The sequence below is a fragment of the Aythya fuligula genome, chromosome 5 (genome assembly GCF_009819795.1).
Source record: "Aythya fuligula isolate bAytFul2 chromosome 5, bAytFul2.pri, whole genome shotgun sequence".
NCBI classification, from domain to species: domain Eukaryota; kingdom Metazoa; phylum Chordata; class Aves; order Anseriformes; family Anatidae; genus Aythya; species Aythya fuligula.
This window is the reverse complement of record NC_045563.1, coordinates 35,156,525-35,169,064: the sequence shown is the minus strand read 5'-3', so window position 1 is coordinate 35,169,064 and position 12,540 is coordinate 35,156,525. Positions and strand designations below refer to the sequence as shown.

The 12,540-nt window shown below is 49.7% G+C and overlaps 1 protein-coding gene across 7 annotated transcripts in view; it reads right to left on the bottom strand.

The window, feature by feature from the left end:
* Window positions 1-12,168, bottom strand: part of DPF3 (double PHD fingers 3) — a 160,319-nt gene extending 148,151 nt beyond the window's left edge. For all 7 annotated transcript variants that reach the window (XM_032188884.1, XM_032188886.1, XM_032188885.1 and 4 more), the window contains exon 1: window positions 12,122-12,168. In XM_032188884.1, the coding sequence (XP_032044775.1) occupies window positions 12,122-12,153 (32 nt within the window). In that variant the 5' untranslated portion in view covers window positions 12,154-12,168. The remainder of the gene's footprint in view (window positions 1-12,121) is intronic.
* Between the last annotated feature and the right edge of the window lie 372 nt (window positions 12,169-12,540).

The window sequence follows — 12,540 nt, the reverse complement described above, 5'->3', positions numbered from 1 at the left end:
TGAATTTACTGACAAAGTTCTTTAATTACAAAATGAGGAAAAAGAAACAAAAGAAATTACCAAAACCAGAGAAGATGAGGATGAGTAAAAAATGGCGATATGACTGAAAAACTACTGAGAGAGGACTGGACACAGTTAACATCCTGAGAGAGAAAGTAATTGGCCGAAGGGAGGTTACTTACAGAGTTCCAGAAAGGATTGGTCTGGGGACTGCTCTTGTTCAATATTTCTGCTAATGACCTTGGCACAAGAAGTGCGTGTGCTGATAAACGTTAGCCACTTCCACAGGCTGAAGGGTCATCCAGGAAGTTAAGAATAACGGGCAAGAATTAGATGGAGTGAATTTAGTACAAGCTTCAGTTGACACCGTGCAGATATCTCCTCAACAACAACAGTTGAAAAAGGACAGAAAAAACAGAACAATACCAGTCTTTCACAGGATGACTTTGAACGACCAGCACTATACAACGGCAAACAAATGCAAAGGCAAAATGCTTCCAGAAGGGGTAAAATTAAAGTTCTGGAGAGGGCACTGGCAAAAACTGTCTACTCACATTCAAGCAAGTTAAATGGGAGTAATCCAAGCTGAAGTAGAGAAGGTAAAGGCAATAAATACTCTGGTGATCAAAGGAAAGGAAGAGATAGTGCAGATAGTTTAGCTTAGCAAAGGCCAAGAGGGCTTGTAACACTACCATACAAATGCACAACAGTGGAGAGGAAGACTTGGAGGGAGCAGCAATACTATTTAAACTAACAACTCCATGCTGGCACCAGAACAAATGGGTATAAACTGGTCACAAGTAGGGCTAGGCTAGGGATTAAAATGCTATTTCCAGCCATCAGAGCAGTGGGTTCTGGAACCCTCCCAAGAGGAGTAATGGGAACAAACAGTCCAAGTGGGGATTTAAGACAAGGACTTTTCAGTTTATGAAAGGGATTATCTGACATGGTACCAGGGGACTGGACATAAGACCCAGGAACCTTCTTTTAAACCTACACTTCTCTTAATTGAGCCTCTGTGGCCAATTTGGTCTTTGTCTTCTCATCTGAAAGCACCCACATAGGAACCAATTAGTGCCAACTGGGATGGCAGCTTTTATGATATAGATACCTATCCACTAACCAGGATCACCCACACACTCAGGGCAACACATTAAGCACAGTGTCTAACTTTAAGAGGCACTCTAGCCCAACCTGAGCTTTGAAGACAGCAGAGCATGCAAGAAAATCACGTTCAAGCTACTGCTGTAGTCCCCTGAGCACTTTGCCAAGAGACCACCAGTGCCAGTGTCCAAACTATTCTTCCAGCGACAGAGGTGTGTGTGGGATGCCCTTCAGAGAAAGTCTACTTCGGAGCCCATAGGCGAGCACCTCTCAGGCACTTCAGCCTCCAGGCACACGCTGCTCTCCTGTTCTGTCTGGCCACCCACTCAGAAGAGGTCTCTAAACTCTGGGTGCTGCCTGCAACACCCCATGAGAACTACTGGTCAGCCTAATGGGGCCTTTTTGACAAGCAAAACCAAAACCCAAGGGAAGAACAATGACAGAAACGAAAAGAAATATCCACGTTCACCAGAATCCCCTCAGATTAAGACTGAAATTTTCACCTAGCTTTTGTATCAGCGTAAAGACGAAACACTCAGCATTTGAGCTTGCCCCTCTTGGAAGAAGCAGTATTTATAAAGACAGAAGCAAAAGGTCAGAGTCCTGCAGCCCTGAAAACAGATGCATCGGCGGGAAAAACCTGACAGGTCCTAATTGATAACCATGCTTGAGGGAAGCTGCTGGAGGAAAACTGCTGCAGCAAAGGCTGCAGGGAGTTACTGTTCCAAAACCCTGCTGCGGCAGGAAAGGCACACATGTGGCTGCTAGAGCGGGAGATGGACATGGTTAATTGACTGGGAAAGTTTAGCAGAGATGGAATTAATGCAAAGAGCTCAGAGCCCAGGCGTGCAATTCTGTTACCAAGGGAAGGAACCATTCGGCTGGAATTGCAATCCATTTTCAGGTCAGAGCCTTTCCCAAAGGCAGAGTGCTCACCCCTCATCTGTTCCTCCTCTTCCCCTCCGAGGGGTGCATGGAGAAGGTAGCTGCTCACAACAGCCTGGGAAACAGACTGCCTTGTGAGGGCCAGACGGGTTTTGACTTCGCATGCTGTGCGTTCAGCAGTCAGGAATTCAGAAGACATTATCAGGAGAGCCAGCTTCTCCTAGCCCTTGGATTTTGCGGATAAGTTAGTTATGGAAACAAAGCTAGAAAGCTAATAAGAGGGGAGGAGGGAATTTACTTTCAGATCAACTCAGCAGAATGAATACCTGAAGCAGACACATCTGCAATCTGGTCAGATGAGAATGCCAGGAGTTAGTTACGGAGGAATCGCAGCAACAGCATGGGAAAAAAAAAATACACCCAAATAATTACTTTTTAAAATTAAAGTGTACTGCAGAGGAAGACAGAACAGACACAAACCGCAGACCAGATGACATACATGATCTTACGCAGTGATGCACTGCCAATATTTCCCTAAGTAGCACCAGCGATCGTGATCCTCCCAGCTAGCGCCTCGGAGTTACCTTCCTCAGTAAGGGAGGACTGGATCTGGGAACCTCTTCATTTCTTTGGCCATTTTAACAAATGGGCTTTAAATACACTCACACATATTTATAAGTAGCCTTGTAAAATAAATTGAGTCAAACTGTTCTCACACCAATGACTTTGAATTCAATGCACGAATGACACCGAACAGGCTATGTGGTGTGCAGCATGTATATTCTGCATCACAAGGGGAATATCTTCTTAACTACTTACCACTTGGTGTCATCTGGTTTGTTTCAGTGGTACAATCTTTGCACCCCAAAAGATGCTTTTGCTCTAGGCATAAACCACTTCCATAAAGGATGTCTTAGCGATATTTATCTGTGGACTCTTTCCATCAGCACCAGGCAGACAGTCTGAAGTCACTTTCCTTCACGCCCCCAATTTCAGCTGGACCATCAAACTGCTACCCAGGAAGGATTCCCATGCACTTTCAACACTCAATACCAAAAGCAAAGAAATGCAGTTACTAAACATCCAGTTCTGTCAGTGGTTGTTGGTGCAACCCCAACCAAGTCACTCAGTGCAAGTCATTCCTCGCATGAGAGGAACAAAGAAAATGATCCCACAAACGGGATTGTGATGCTACTTTGAGCATGATTATAAAGTGGTTTCCTCCTCTGGCATGAAAACGCCATACTTAATATTATAAATAGCATTTTCCCTAATTCTTTTATCCTGGACCGCCTGAAAGCTCACTGTAGGATATGTAAACAGAGAATTCCAGGTGGGAGAAGTTTTATATAGCTGCTTTCTGATGAGGCTGAAGAAATCTCACTTGGTAGAGTTACTCACAGTAGGCAGAGTGGTTCTGCTGGTAAACAAGGGCTCCCATTTTGACCTGTACTCACGCACAGGAAGCTAACTACATTTTAGCAACAGTTCATTCCATTAGTGCCTCCTGTACTCAAGCACGAGAGTCATACCTGGCTGCGAAAATTAGCTTGTGACTCTGACCATGACAACAAGTCAGGGGTCAGATTTAATTTGGTAGGCTCTGATCTGCCATGCTGCAACCACAAAACAAAGCTGCCGCTCCCTGCGCACTGAGGCACAACACTGCAGTGAGTCCTGCTCTGAGACAGCACCAAAATGCATCACCTCAAGCTCCCCATCCTCCTCCAAAACACCGTGGTAGACCATAGGGAGCCCAATTCTCCCAGTCCAGATGCCATTAAAAACACTCCTCCTCATCCCATGTGATGGACCTGAAGCAAACGCTTCATTTTGGGAAATGACTCAAGAAGAACGTGTGAGGAAGCAGAGCAACAAACAACACATAAGGTGGATATAAATCCAGATAAAATATTAAAATCATTAAAGGGTTGCTGCTCCCTGAAGGTTGGAAAAAACGAAGAGAGTTAATTAAAAGCAATCTCCACACAGTGCTGAGCTAGCCTGCCCTGATAAATCAACAGCTAGGGCTGTGCTCGTAGAGGTCAATGGGGGAAAGAGGTTGAGAGGCGGGGGAGAGGAAAGCTAAGAAAAGATAAAACATTTAGCTGAGCTTATCAACAACAATGAATCAGAGCTGGTGACATGAAATTGAGAAGGGTTTTCCACATATTTCCCCATCAATATTTTTTGGTCGGATTTTGACCTCAGGAATGCCTGTTTGCCACCAACATAACACCAGCTAACCTGCTGAAGTTCCTATTCCTCTCCATCAACGTAAGAGAAGAGAGAAAAGGGAGAGGTCTTTGGGGCCCCATTCTGCCTGGGGAAGCATTAACGTCACATTTGATCCTTGGGGACTAATGTCACCAAAATGAACAGAGGGACACGTCCCTTTTTGGAGAAGCCCTTCTAAAAGCTGAAGTCTGGGTGTCAGTCAGATATGAGGAAGCAGTAAAAGAAGTATCTCAGTGCTGCAATCAAACCACACCTGCAGAGAAACTTCTCACTGCGGAGTCTTCCCAGCACGTCTCACATGCCTGTTAGCCAGCACTAGCCCCAGCCCAGCTATAAAAGGTGCTGAGCTACGAATTGGAGCTGTGCTCCTGATCTGTTCCCTATTCCACATCAACAGGTACGTGTGAATGAACAGGAAACTGCAAGGATAAGGATTCCATAGAAAACACAGAAACCTACAGTCTTCAAAATCCATTCATAAATAAAATAAAATAAGCAGTAGCAGTCAGTGCAACTTGTAGATGTAAGTGGGTTCGTGTTAAAATTTCTGATACTGGATTCTGTTCTTATTCGTGGCCAAGACCAAAGGAGATGAGCAGTAAAACATCCTTCTGACACACTGTCTCCACTATTCTTTATTCAGATTGCATAGGTTTTAAAGTAATCATAAGCATAAAATGTGTTTGTCCCCATTATTGGCTACCCACAATCTCTCAGGAAACCGTATGGAGGCCAAAATACTTGGAAAGTCACAAATCCATGGATTACTTTCTTCAGGACTGTTCTTGAAGAAAATGGAAATATGAATATATTAATTTTCCCTTGAAGAAAAAATATTAACTCTGTTGCCTCCGTTAAGTTTCCCAACAACACTGTTCACTGGATAGCAAGCTATCTGAGATCTAACTCCAGCCATTTCAATTTTTCTCCCAACTCTGACTAATCACTTTAGGCTGTGGATCCACAAGACAACAAACACTAGGAACTGCAGAATTGCTAGAACCAGACCAAAAACTCCAGAGCTGTGTGACACAGGCACTGAACTGGCAGTCGCTCACTCTTCCAAACATGAAAAACACTCAGAATGTTTCGAAGAGGTAATTTTGTTCCAACAGGCATAATCTATCTTCCTGTGGCTAGCATGAAGCCAACCCAAAGCATAAAAGCAGCATAAGCACTGTACTTTGTGTTTTGGCAGGAGTAGCATGCCCGCATCTGATCAGATCAAATCAGCACTGCCAGCTGATGCGGTAGGGCAGGCTGGAATTAACCAACTCGGGACATGGCCTTATTTCACTGCTCTGCACCTGATTTTCTTTGCATTGTCCAACCTATTCAGATTTTTGAGCCCTACGAGGCAGGAACCATTAAGCCATGTGTTTGTAGAGAATTTAGTGCAATGTCTTAACCAAGACCTTCAGGAGCCTAAATAACAACTGATCGTTGCCCCAGCCAGAGCGCCCTTTACAACACGTACAGGAGTCAAAATGATGGGGGATCTGGCAAGAAACGAGGGGGAGAAACTAAATTATCCGGAGTTGCTTTCTTTTGCATACTTAGATTTAATACGCACCCTATAGTTGACATTTTATTGTGATTTATAAAAAAATATCAGAAAGCAAGGGCAGCGTTATCAGATGCCAAAGACTGATCCGACTCACAGCGTTGCATGAATGGGGAGATGAGCCTCAGTTAGGCTGGATCAGCTCTGTCAGAAGGGACTGCAGTATTAAATGTCACTTCCAGCCTTTCTCCCCAGAAGAACACTGATGCAGTCAGTGTCCCCATCAGCACCTGAGCAGGGGACTCTCCCCCGGCTATAGCTCAGCAGAACAAAAAATGAATGAGTCAGGTTTTGGCAAGCACACACTGCTGATCGCAGCCACCCAGCGCACGCTCATCAGTGCCCGTCCCTGCCCTGCTCGCGCTGCTCCGGTGACTCCCTGCGAAGCCTCCCCCCAGACAGCGCTGGGGTGCCAAAAAACCTTCCATGCAGCTGGAATTGCAGCTCTCCTGCTGCACCCGGCTCAAGCAGGTAACCTGAAAACCGAGACACGTGCTGACATAGCCCTGCTAGTCCCATGCTGGAGGAGATGGGGGTGTGAGAAGGATATTTGCCAGCAGCTATTGAGACACTGCATTATTCTTCTCCGAGACATCTGCTGGGAATCTGTGGTTAAAATATGCTCTTCTGGGAAATAAACCATATATAACAATAGGAAAAAAGAAGTATGGTATTTCTAATAATTTAGGCCATTAAAGATAAATAAGAGTTTTGAACATTCGGTATTCAAGCAGTCACTTATGTTATTTGTTGCATGTCACTCAGTTTGGACAGTAAAAACACAGTGGGCAGTTTTCTTCTTTCTTTGGAAAGTAAAATCACTTTCTGCTTTTCACACACTGCTCCAGCATATTTGGGATTGTTCCACAAACTGCTGAGAAGTTTATGAAGAGAAGAAAGGAGCACTTCCACCTGACAAAAAGTTGCTAAAAATGGGTATTAGAGTATGTTTTCTCCTAGATTATGTTAACGATATTGCTTTTCTTAAAAGAAACAAGCCAATGGTAAAACGGACCGGCACTAAAGAAGCAATTAACGCACCTCAGTCTGTGCACCCTGGGCAAAACTCCCAGGCAAAGCCAGAAGAGCAGCACAGTCCTAATGAAGCCCTCAGAACAGGCCTTGAGCAATGCTGCCTCGCTGCCGCTTCCCTGCATGAGGGAGCATGCCACCCAGGCCAGGGAATCCTCAGATCAGAGGTCTGTTTGTCCAACGGGAAGAAAGCTTCAGCTCCCAAACCAGATTCATTCTACTCCTACAAGTCCTCGGGGATAAACAATACAGGAATTGTTCTTGCTCAAGGCAACATCACATACAGAGACAACACAGTGATGAGCCCAGAATAAATACCAAGATTGTAAAATTGATCTACCAAGCAAAGAAATTCAGCTCTGACATGAAAGGCAAACCAGAGTGAGAAAACACCAGTCTCAGCAAATGATAATCCTAAAAGATGCATTATTCCAGACAACAAACACACTGGGATGTCTCATTTCTGGACAGCAGTGGTACAGCCAATGAGATGGACGAGGTCTATTCTTGAGAGCAACCCCAGAAAACCACACTTGCAGTTTCAGGAGAGCAGAGGAAGAAATTAATTTTCATGAGGCTGCACAACAGATGAGCCACATTACCTTCACATTACCTTCACTGGAGTCCACCACAGCTCCCTCTGAAGACAGAACCCCATTGTGCTTCATGTGCTGCATTCGTGCATGCTCTGGTAAACTGTTCCCAGTCATACACTGTGGATCCAATCTAATGGGCATCATGAACCCAGACCACTGGACACATGCTTACCTTTAAATGATTACACCCTCCAAAATAAAAAATTAAAAAAAAAATTGGCTCTTTGTAGCCCATCCCAGATAGTTCAACATTGCTTTCACACACCACAAATAGCATGTTTTAAAAATCTTTTTTTTTTTTTAAATGACAATTTCATGGCACAAGCTTCATCCATCCACACCAACAAAACAAAATTACAAAAGACCTACAACAACTAACCATGCACAAGTTACTCATGCAACCAGACAAAACACTGTAACTAGTAACATATTTATCAGACTCTCCCATATTCAAACCAGCATATCCTCAGGTCCTCATAACTTGGCTTCTCTCTTCCCCCTCTCACCCCCAACAACTTTGTTCTTATGCTCATGTTTCCCTGCATAAATACAAAAACATTCATCCATCATTTGCTCTGAAGACTGGTGCTGGGATACAGAAAAGAGAGCGTTCATGTGGGCAAGAGTTTTGGCTCGAAATGTGTCACAGTAGGGTTCATTTATGTTTTTAAGTGACTTCAGAGCCATACTGGAAACATTGTAGAGATTTTGGTACATGATTTAATGCGTCCAACAACCCTGTTCTGTCAAGCAGAAGAAAACTCCCTTCTGCAAAGCCACATTAAAATCACCTTCACATCACTTGTAAACACTGAACTGGCAACCTAACTGTCCATCTATTTCTCTGCTTCCACCTGCTCTAAAAAGCACAGCACGTTATACTTTCGCTTTAATACTAAAAATTAGCAACCAGATGCTTATGCAACAACATTCAGGGGAAAAAATATGTATATGTATTTACATATATATATATGAGTCTTCACAAGCACTTAATCACAATGTAGGGTTGTTTCAGGGGTGGGTAACAGGATGTGGAAACAGTTCTGAGTCCCTAGCTTGAATTCCAGCCCAAGTTAACACTTACGAAATACTCTTGCCATACAAGACCCAAAGACCTACTCTGGTCTGCTGCTGACATTAAGCAAGGATGTGAGCACCGAGCCTTTTTTCCACAGGTGCCTCATGCCACAGAATTCATCACAAGGATGGCCAACTGGCAGCCCAGGGGCCAGAGCGGGCTGTCAAGGCAGTTTTATCTGAGAAGGCACAGCGACTGGAAAACCACCCGCTGCTGACTCTTTGCAGCGGGAGTGCAGACACACAACAGGCCTGGTAGGGTTTATAAGGTCAGCTCCAGCGCTGTACACACCACACCGCACCGATACGCTCCCCAAACACCTGGCTGGGAATAAAACTCCTCCCGCACATCAAAGCTGTCCAGCAGCACGGCCAGCAGGTAGGTGACCCAGCCTTGCAACGGGGGCGCAGCTCGCCTCTTCTGCCCCACAGGCTGTCTGGAGCAAGAGCACGGGAGAGCACCGGCACTGCTACTTACTCTGAGGCCAGGCTACGCAGCGGCAGCAGCTCCTCTCGTGCGCGCTCAGGCAGAGAGCTACAGCATGAGGGAATCTCGCACGCAGAAAAGGCAATAGCCTAACATATGTTGCAGTGAGTATGTTTAATTGACAACCTGAAATAAAAGTCAGCTGTGGGAGTAAAGACAGAGAAAGGGTGGGGGGAAATCAGCTCCGCTTCTAGATAAGACTCTGTAAATTACAAGATCTTAATTACATTAAATGCATTATGGAACCATATGCACATCACTAATAAGGCAGAGATGGGGAAAACATGATGAGGTGCTAGGGCTGGAAGCCGAACTGCTGCGTTCTAGGCTCGATCTTTGAATTAGAAAGTTTCTTAACCACTCTGTCCTAGTTTAGTCGCCCATAAAACAAAGGCAATAATCCTTTCTTCACAGGGGTGTTGAGAGGTTTAATTAATTAATGTTTACAAAGTCCACTGAGATTTCTGACTGACATTTTAAGTCACTCAGAATACTATTTAACGGCATTTGTTTCTTCTATTGCCCTGCTCAAATATCTCCACGTTAAGATATTCAAAGGAGTGGAAGATGGAAAGAGAAAACACTGAGATAAGTACTCAGGCTACTGGGAAAAAAAACAGCCCAACAAATCCAGCATTTCAAACCCACTGCTGCCCCACCAAAGCCCTCTGAGTACTGCCTTTTCCACAGATAAAGAATGCATTTGTCCAGATGCTTGCTGCCTTTCCCTTGTTTCCCAGGTCGGTTAAACTTAGATCTCCAGTATTTTTGCCTGTAGCGCTGTGTTGGTAAACCAGGTATTAAACGGCAGAAACAACAGGCAGTTGTGCCAGGTTGTTCGGATCACTGGAAGAAGTGAAGAGAACAGCAGAGGGAGGAAAGCCCCAAAAGAGAAGCGGCAAGTGAGAAGAGGTAGAGAAAGAGGCGAGCTGAATGTAGGGAAGTACCCATCATTAATAAGGGACTGAGCTGTTCTACCTAATGCATTCCCCCAGATGTTCAGGTACACTGGATTACCCCGAGGGACTAGCCTAGCATGAACGAGGCCACATATGTGTCCAAGTGCCGGAGAGAGACTGCATATTGGACACACTTAAATGCACAAGCACACACAGGGAGCTGCTCGATACCTGAGCTAGGATTTCTCCGTCTCGACATTGTCCCCCATCTGAGAGCAAAACCTTTGTGTGGCCAGTTTCTGTAGGGGGCGTTTGTGGGTTTTGCGATACAATCAAAACGCAGACAGAGGAAATGCAAATGTCATTCAGCTCCCTTTCATTGTCAGGAAGGACACATGAGGATAAAATACTGTACACTGCATCCTTCACCCTATTATGTGTCCTACCGCTTTTGTCCTAATTTAGCCCATGCATAATTTATTTACATGTGTATTGTTTCCCGATCAGCAACTTTCAAGAATAAGTGAAAACGATAAAATGTTTTATTAAACAACTTCTTAATAAAAAATGCAGATGGTGTCAGGCAGCCAGCACCAACTCCCCCACGCGCACCCCGCGCGGCGCCGCTACTTTGGGAGGCGCGGGGAGAAAAGCGACCCCGGCAGCGGGTGCCTATTGTTCCTCCTCTGCCCCCCGGGGAGGAAGGGGAGCGGATGGGACCCGGCCTGATCCTGCCCTCCCCGATCCCAGCGGGGCCCGGCCGGGGTCCCCGCGGCCCTCCGGGGGGGCAGCCCCGCAGCGGAGCCGCCCGCACGGCGGCGCCCGCTCCCCCCCGGGGGCTCCGCGCCCCTCGCCGCTCCCCCCCTGCTCCCGGGGACCGGCCGGGCACTTCCGAGGGCTCGGGGCCAGGGGGCTGGAGCCTCCCGGGGCGGAGCGGCCGGGGCTAGAAGTTGCCGGCGGCTGCAAAGTGCGCGGCGGGCCGAGACCGGGACCGGGACCGGCGGGGCCGGGACCGGGGTTGGGGCCGGCAGAGCCCGCTCGGTCCCCTCGGGACCTGCGCTCCCGTTCCCCGCTGGCCGCGGTGCGGTGCCACCGAAGGGCCGGGCGGCAGGCGGGAGGGCAGCTCGCTGCCCGCCGGGGACCGTGCGAGCCCCTTCCCAGCTCCTGCCCTCCCTTCCCTCCGCGCTGAGGCAGAGGCAGGAATCCCTGGAAAAAACCTCCGAGGGGTTTTCCAACTCCAGGCGGAGAGACTTGAGTCAAAGAGGAAAAAAAAAAGAAAGAAAAAAAGAAAAGAGACTCGCAGCCTCAATTTCATCTCTGAAAACTCAAAGGCATAAAAACACCCACTCGGTGCAGCCGGGAAGTGCAAACGAAGCGGCCCCGGCAGGTACTCCGCTCCGCGTCGTTGGCGAGAGCGCTGCCCCCGTTCGCGGAGAAGTGGCTCGGGCAAGGCTCCGGCAGCTCCTGGCCCCACGGCCGGGGCCAAATCCCCCTCTCCCTAATGCCGCCGGGGATTAGCGGTGCGCAACGCGGACCACAAGGAAAATAAAGGACGCGAGCCAGAAGACGGCGGCCGTCCCCGTTCGGGGCTCGGGAGGCCGGCGACGGCCGGGCACCGGCACCGGCACCTGCCCCCGTCCCCGCCGGTGTCCCCGTCCCTGTCCCCGTCCCGGTGGCTGCCCCGGGGCGCTCCCCGCGACCCCGAGCCGCAGACGCGCCCGAGTCCCCGCCGCTCGGGAAAGCGAAAGCCTGGCATATGCAAAGCAGCCCTCCGGACTTCCTGCCCCAAACCCGCCGGCGGCGGACCCGAGTCATTCATTTAAGGCGAGCCCGCCGCCCTCCCTCCCTCCCCTCCCCGCCTGCCCTCCCGCTCCCCTCCCGCACAGCCCCGCGCCCACCGCGCCGCGCCTCCGGAGCGAGCCCCCCGCCAGCCCCAACTCCTCGGGGGGGGGCCGCAGCGGCGGAGCCGAGCCCCGACCCCCCTCCGGCTCGGGCCGGCCCCGCGGGACGCTGTCAAGTGCGCGCAGCCCCGGGGCCGGGCGGGACGCGCCCAGAGCCGCCCGCGGGGAGCGCGAACTCGGGGGGTCGGCGGCTCCCGCGGGGCGCACGCCGCGAGCGGAGGAGGAGGAGGAGGAGGAAGGGGGGGGGGAGGCGGGCGGCGGGCGGAGAGGCGGGGCCCGGCGGCTGGGGGCGGCTGCGGGCGGGGGGCGCCGTGCGGGGCGCGCCGGGCGGTACTCACGCTTTGAGGGGGTTGTGAATGACAGTCGCCATTTTGCTACAATGTAACCGAATATTGGGGCTCGGAGTTCTAAAGCTGGGCTCAGGGCAAGCGGCCGCCCAATGGGCGCGCGGCGTGCCGGCCCGCCGGCCAATGGGCGGCCGGGGGCGGGGCCGGCGGCGCGGGGAGTCCTGCGGGGAGCTGTCAAAGCCCAGAGGTCGCTCCCTGCCCGTGCGCCCGGCGCCCGGCGGCCCTTAAAGGGGCAGCGCGCCCCGGAGGCCCCCCCCGGCCCCCCCCCGAACTCGAGCCGAGTCCCGCTGCCAGGACGGGAGGCGGCGGAGCCACCGCGACCCCCCGGGACCCGCTGGGACCCGCCGGCCGGAGCTCGGCCGCAGGTGGGCGGCGCAGCGCAGCGCAGCGCCCGGCGCTGGGGGGAGCAG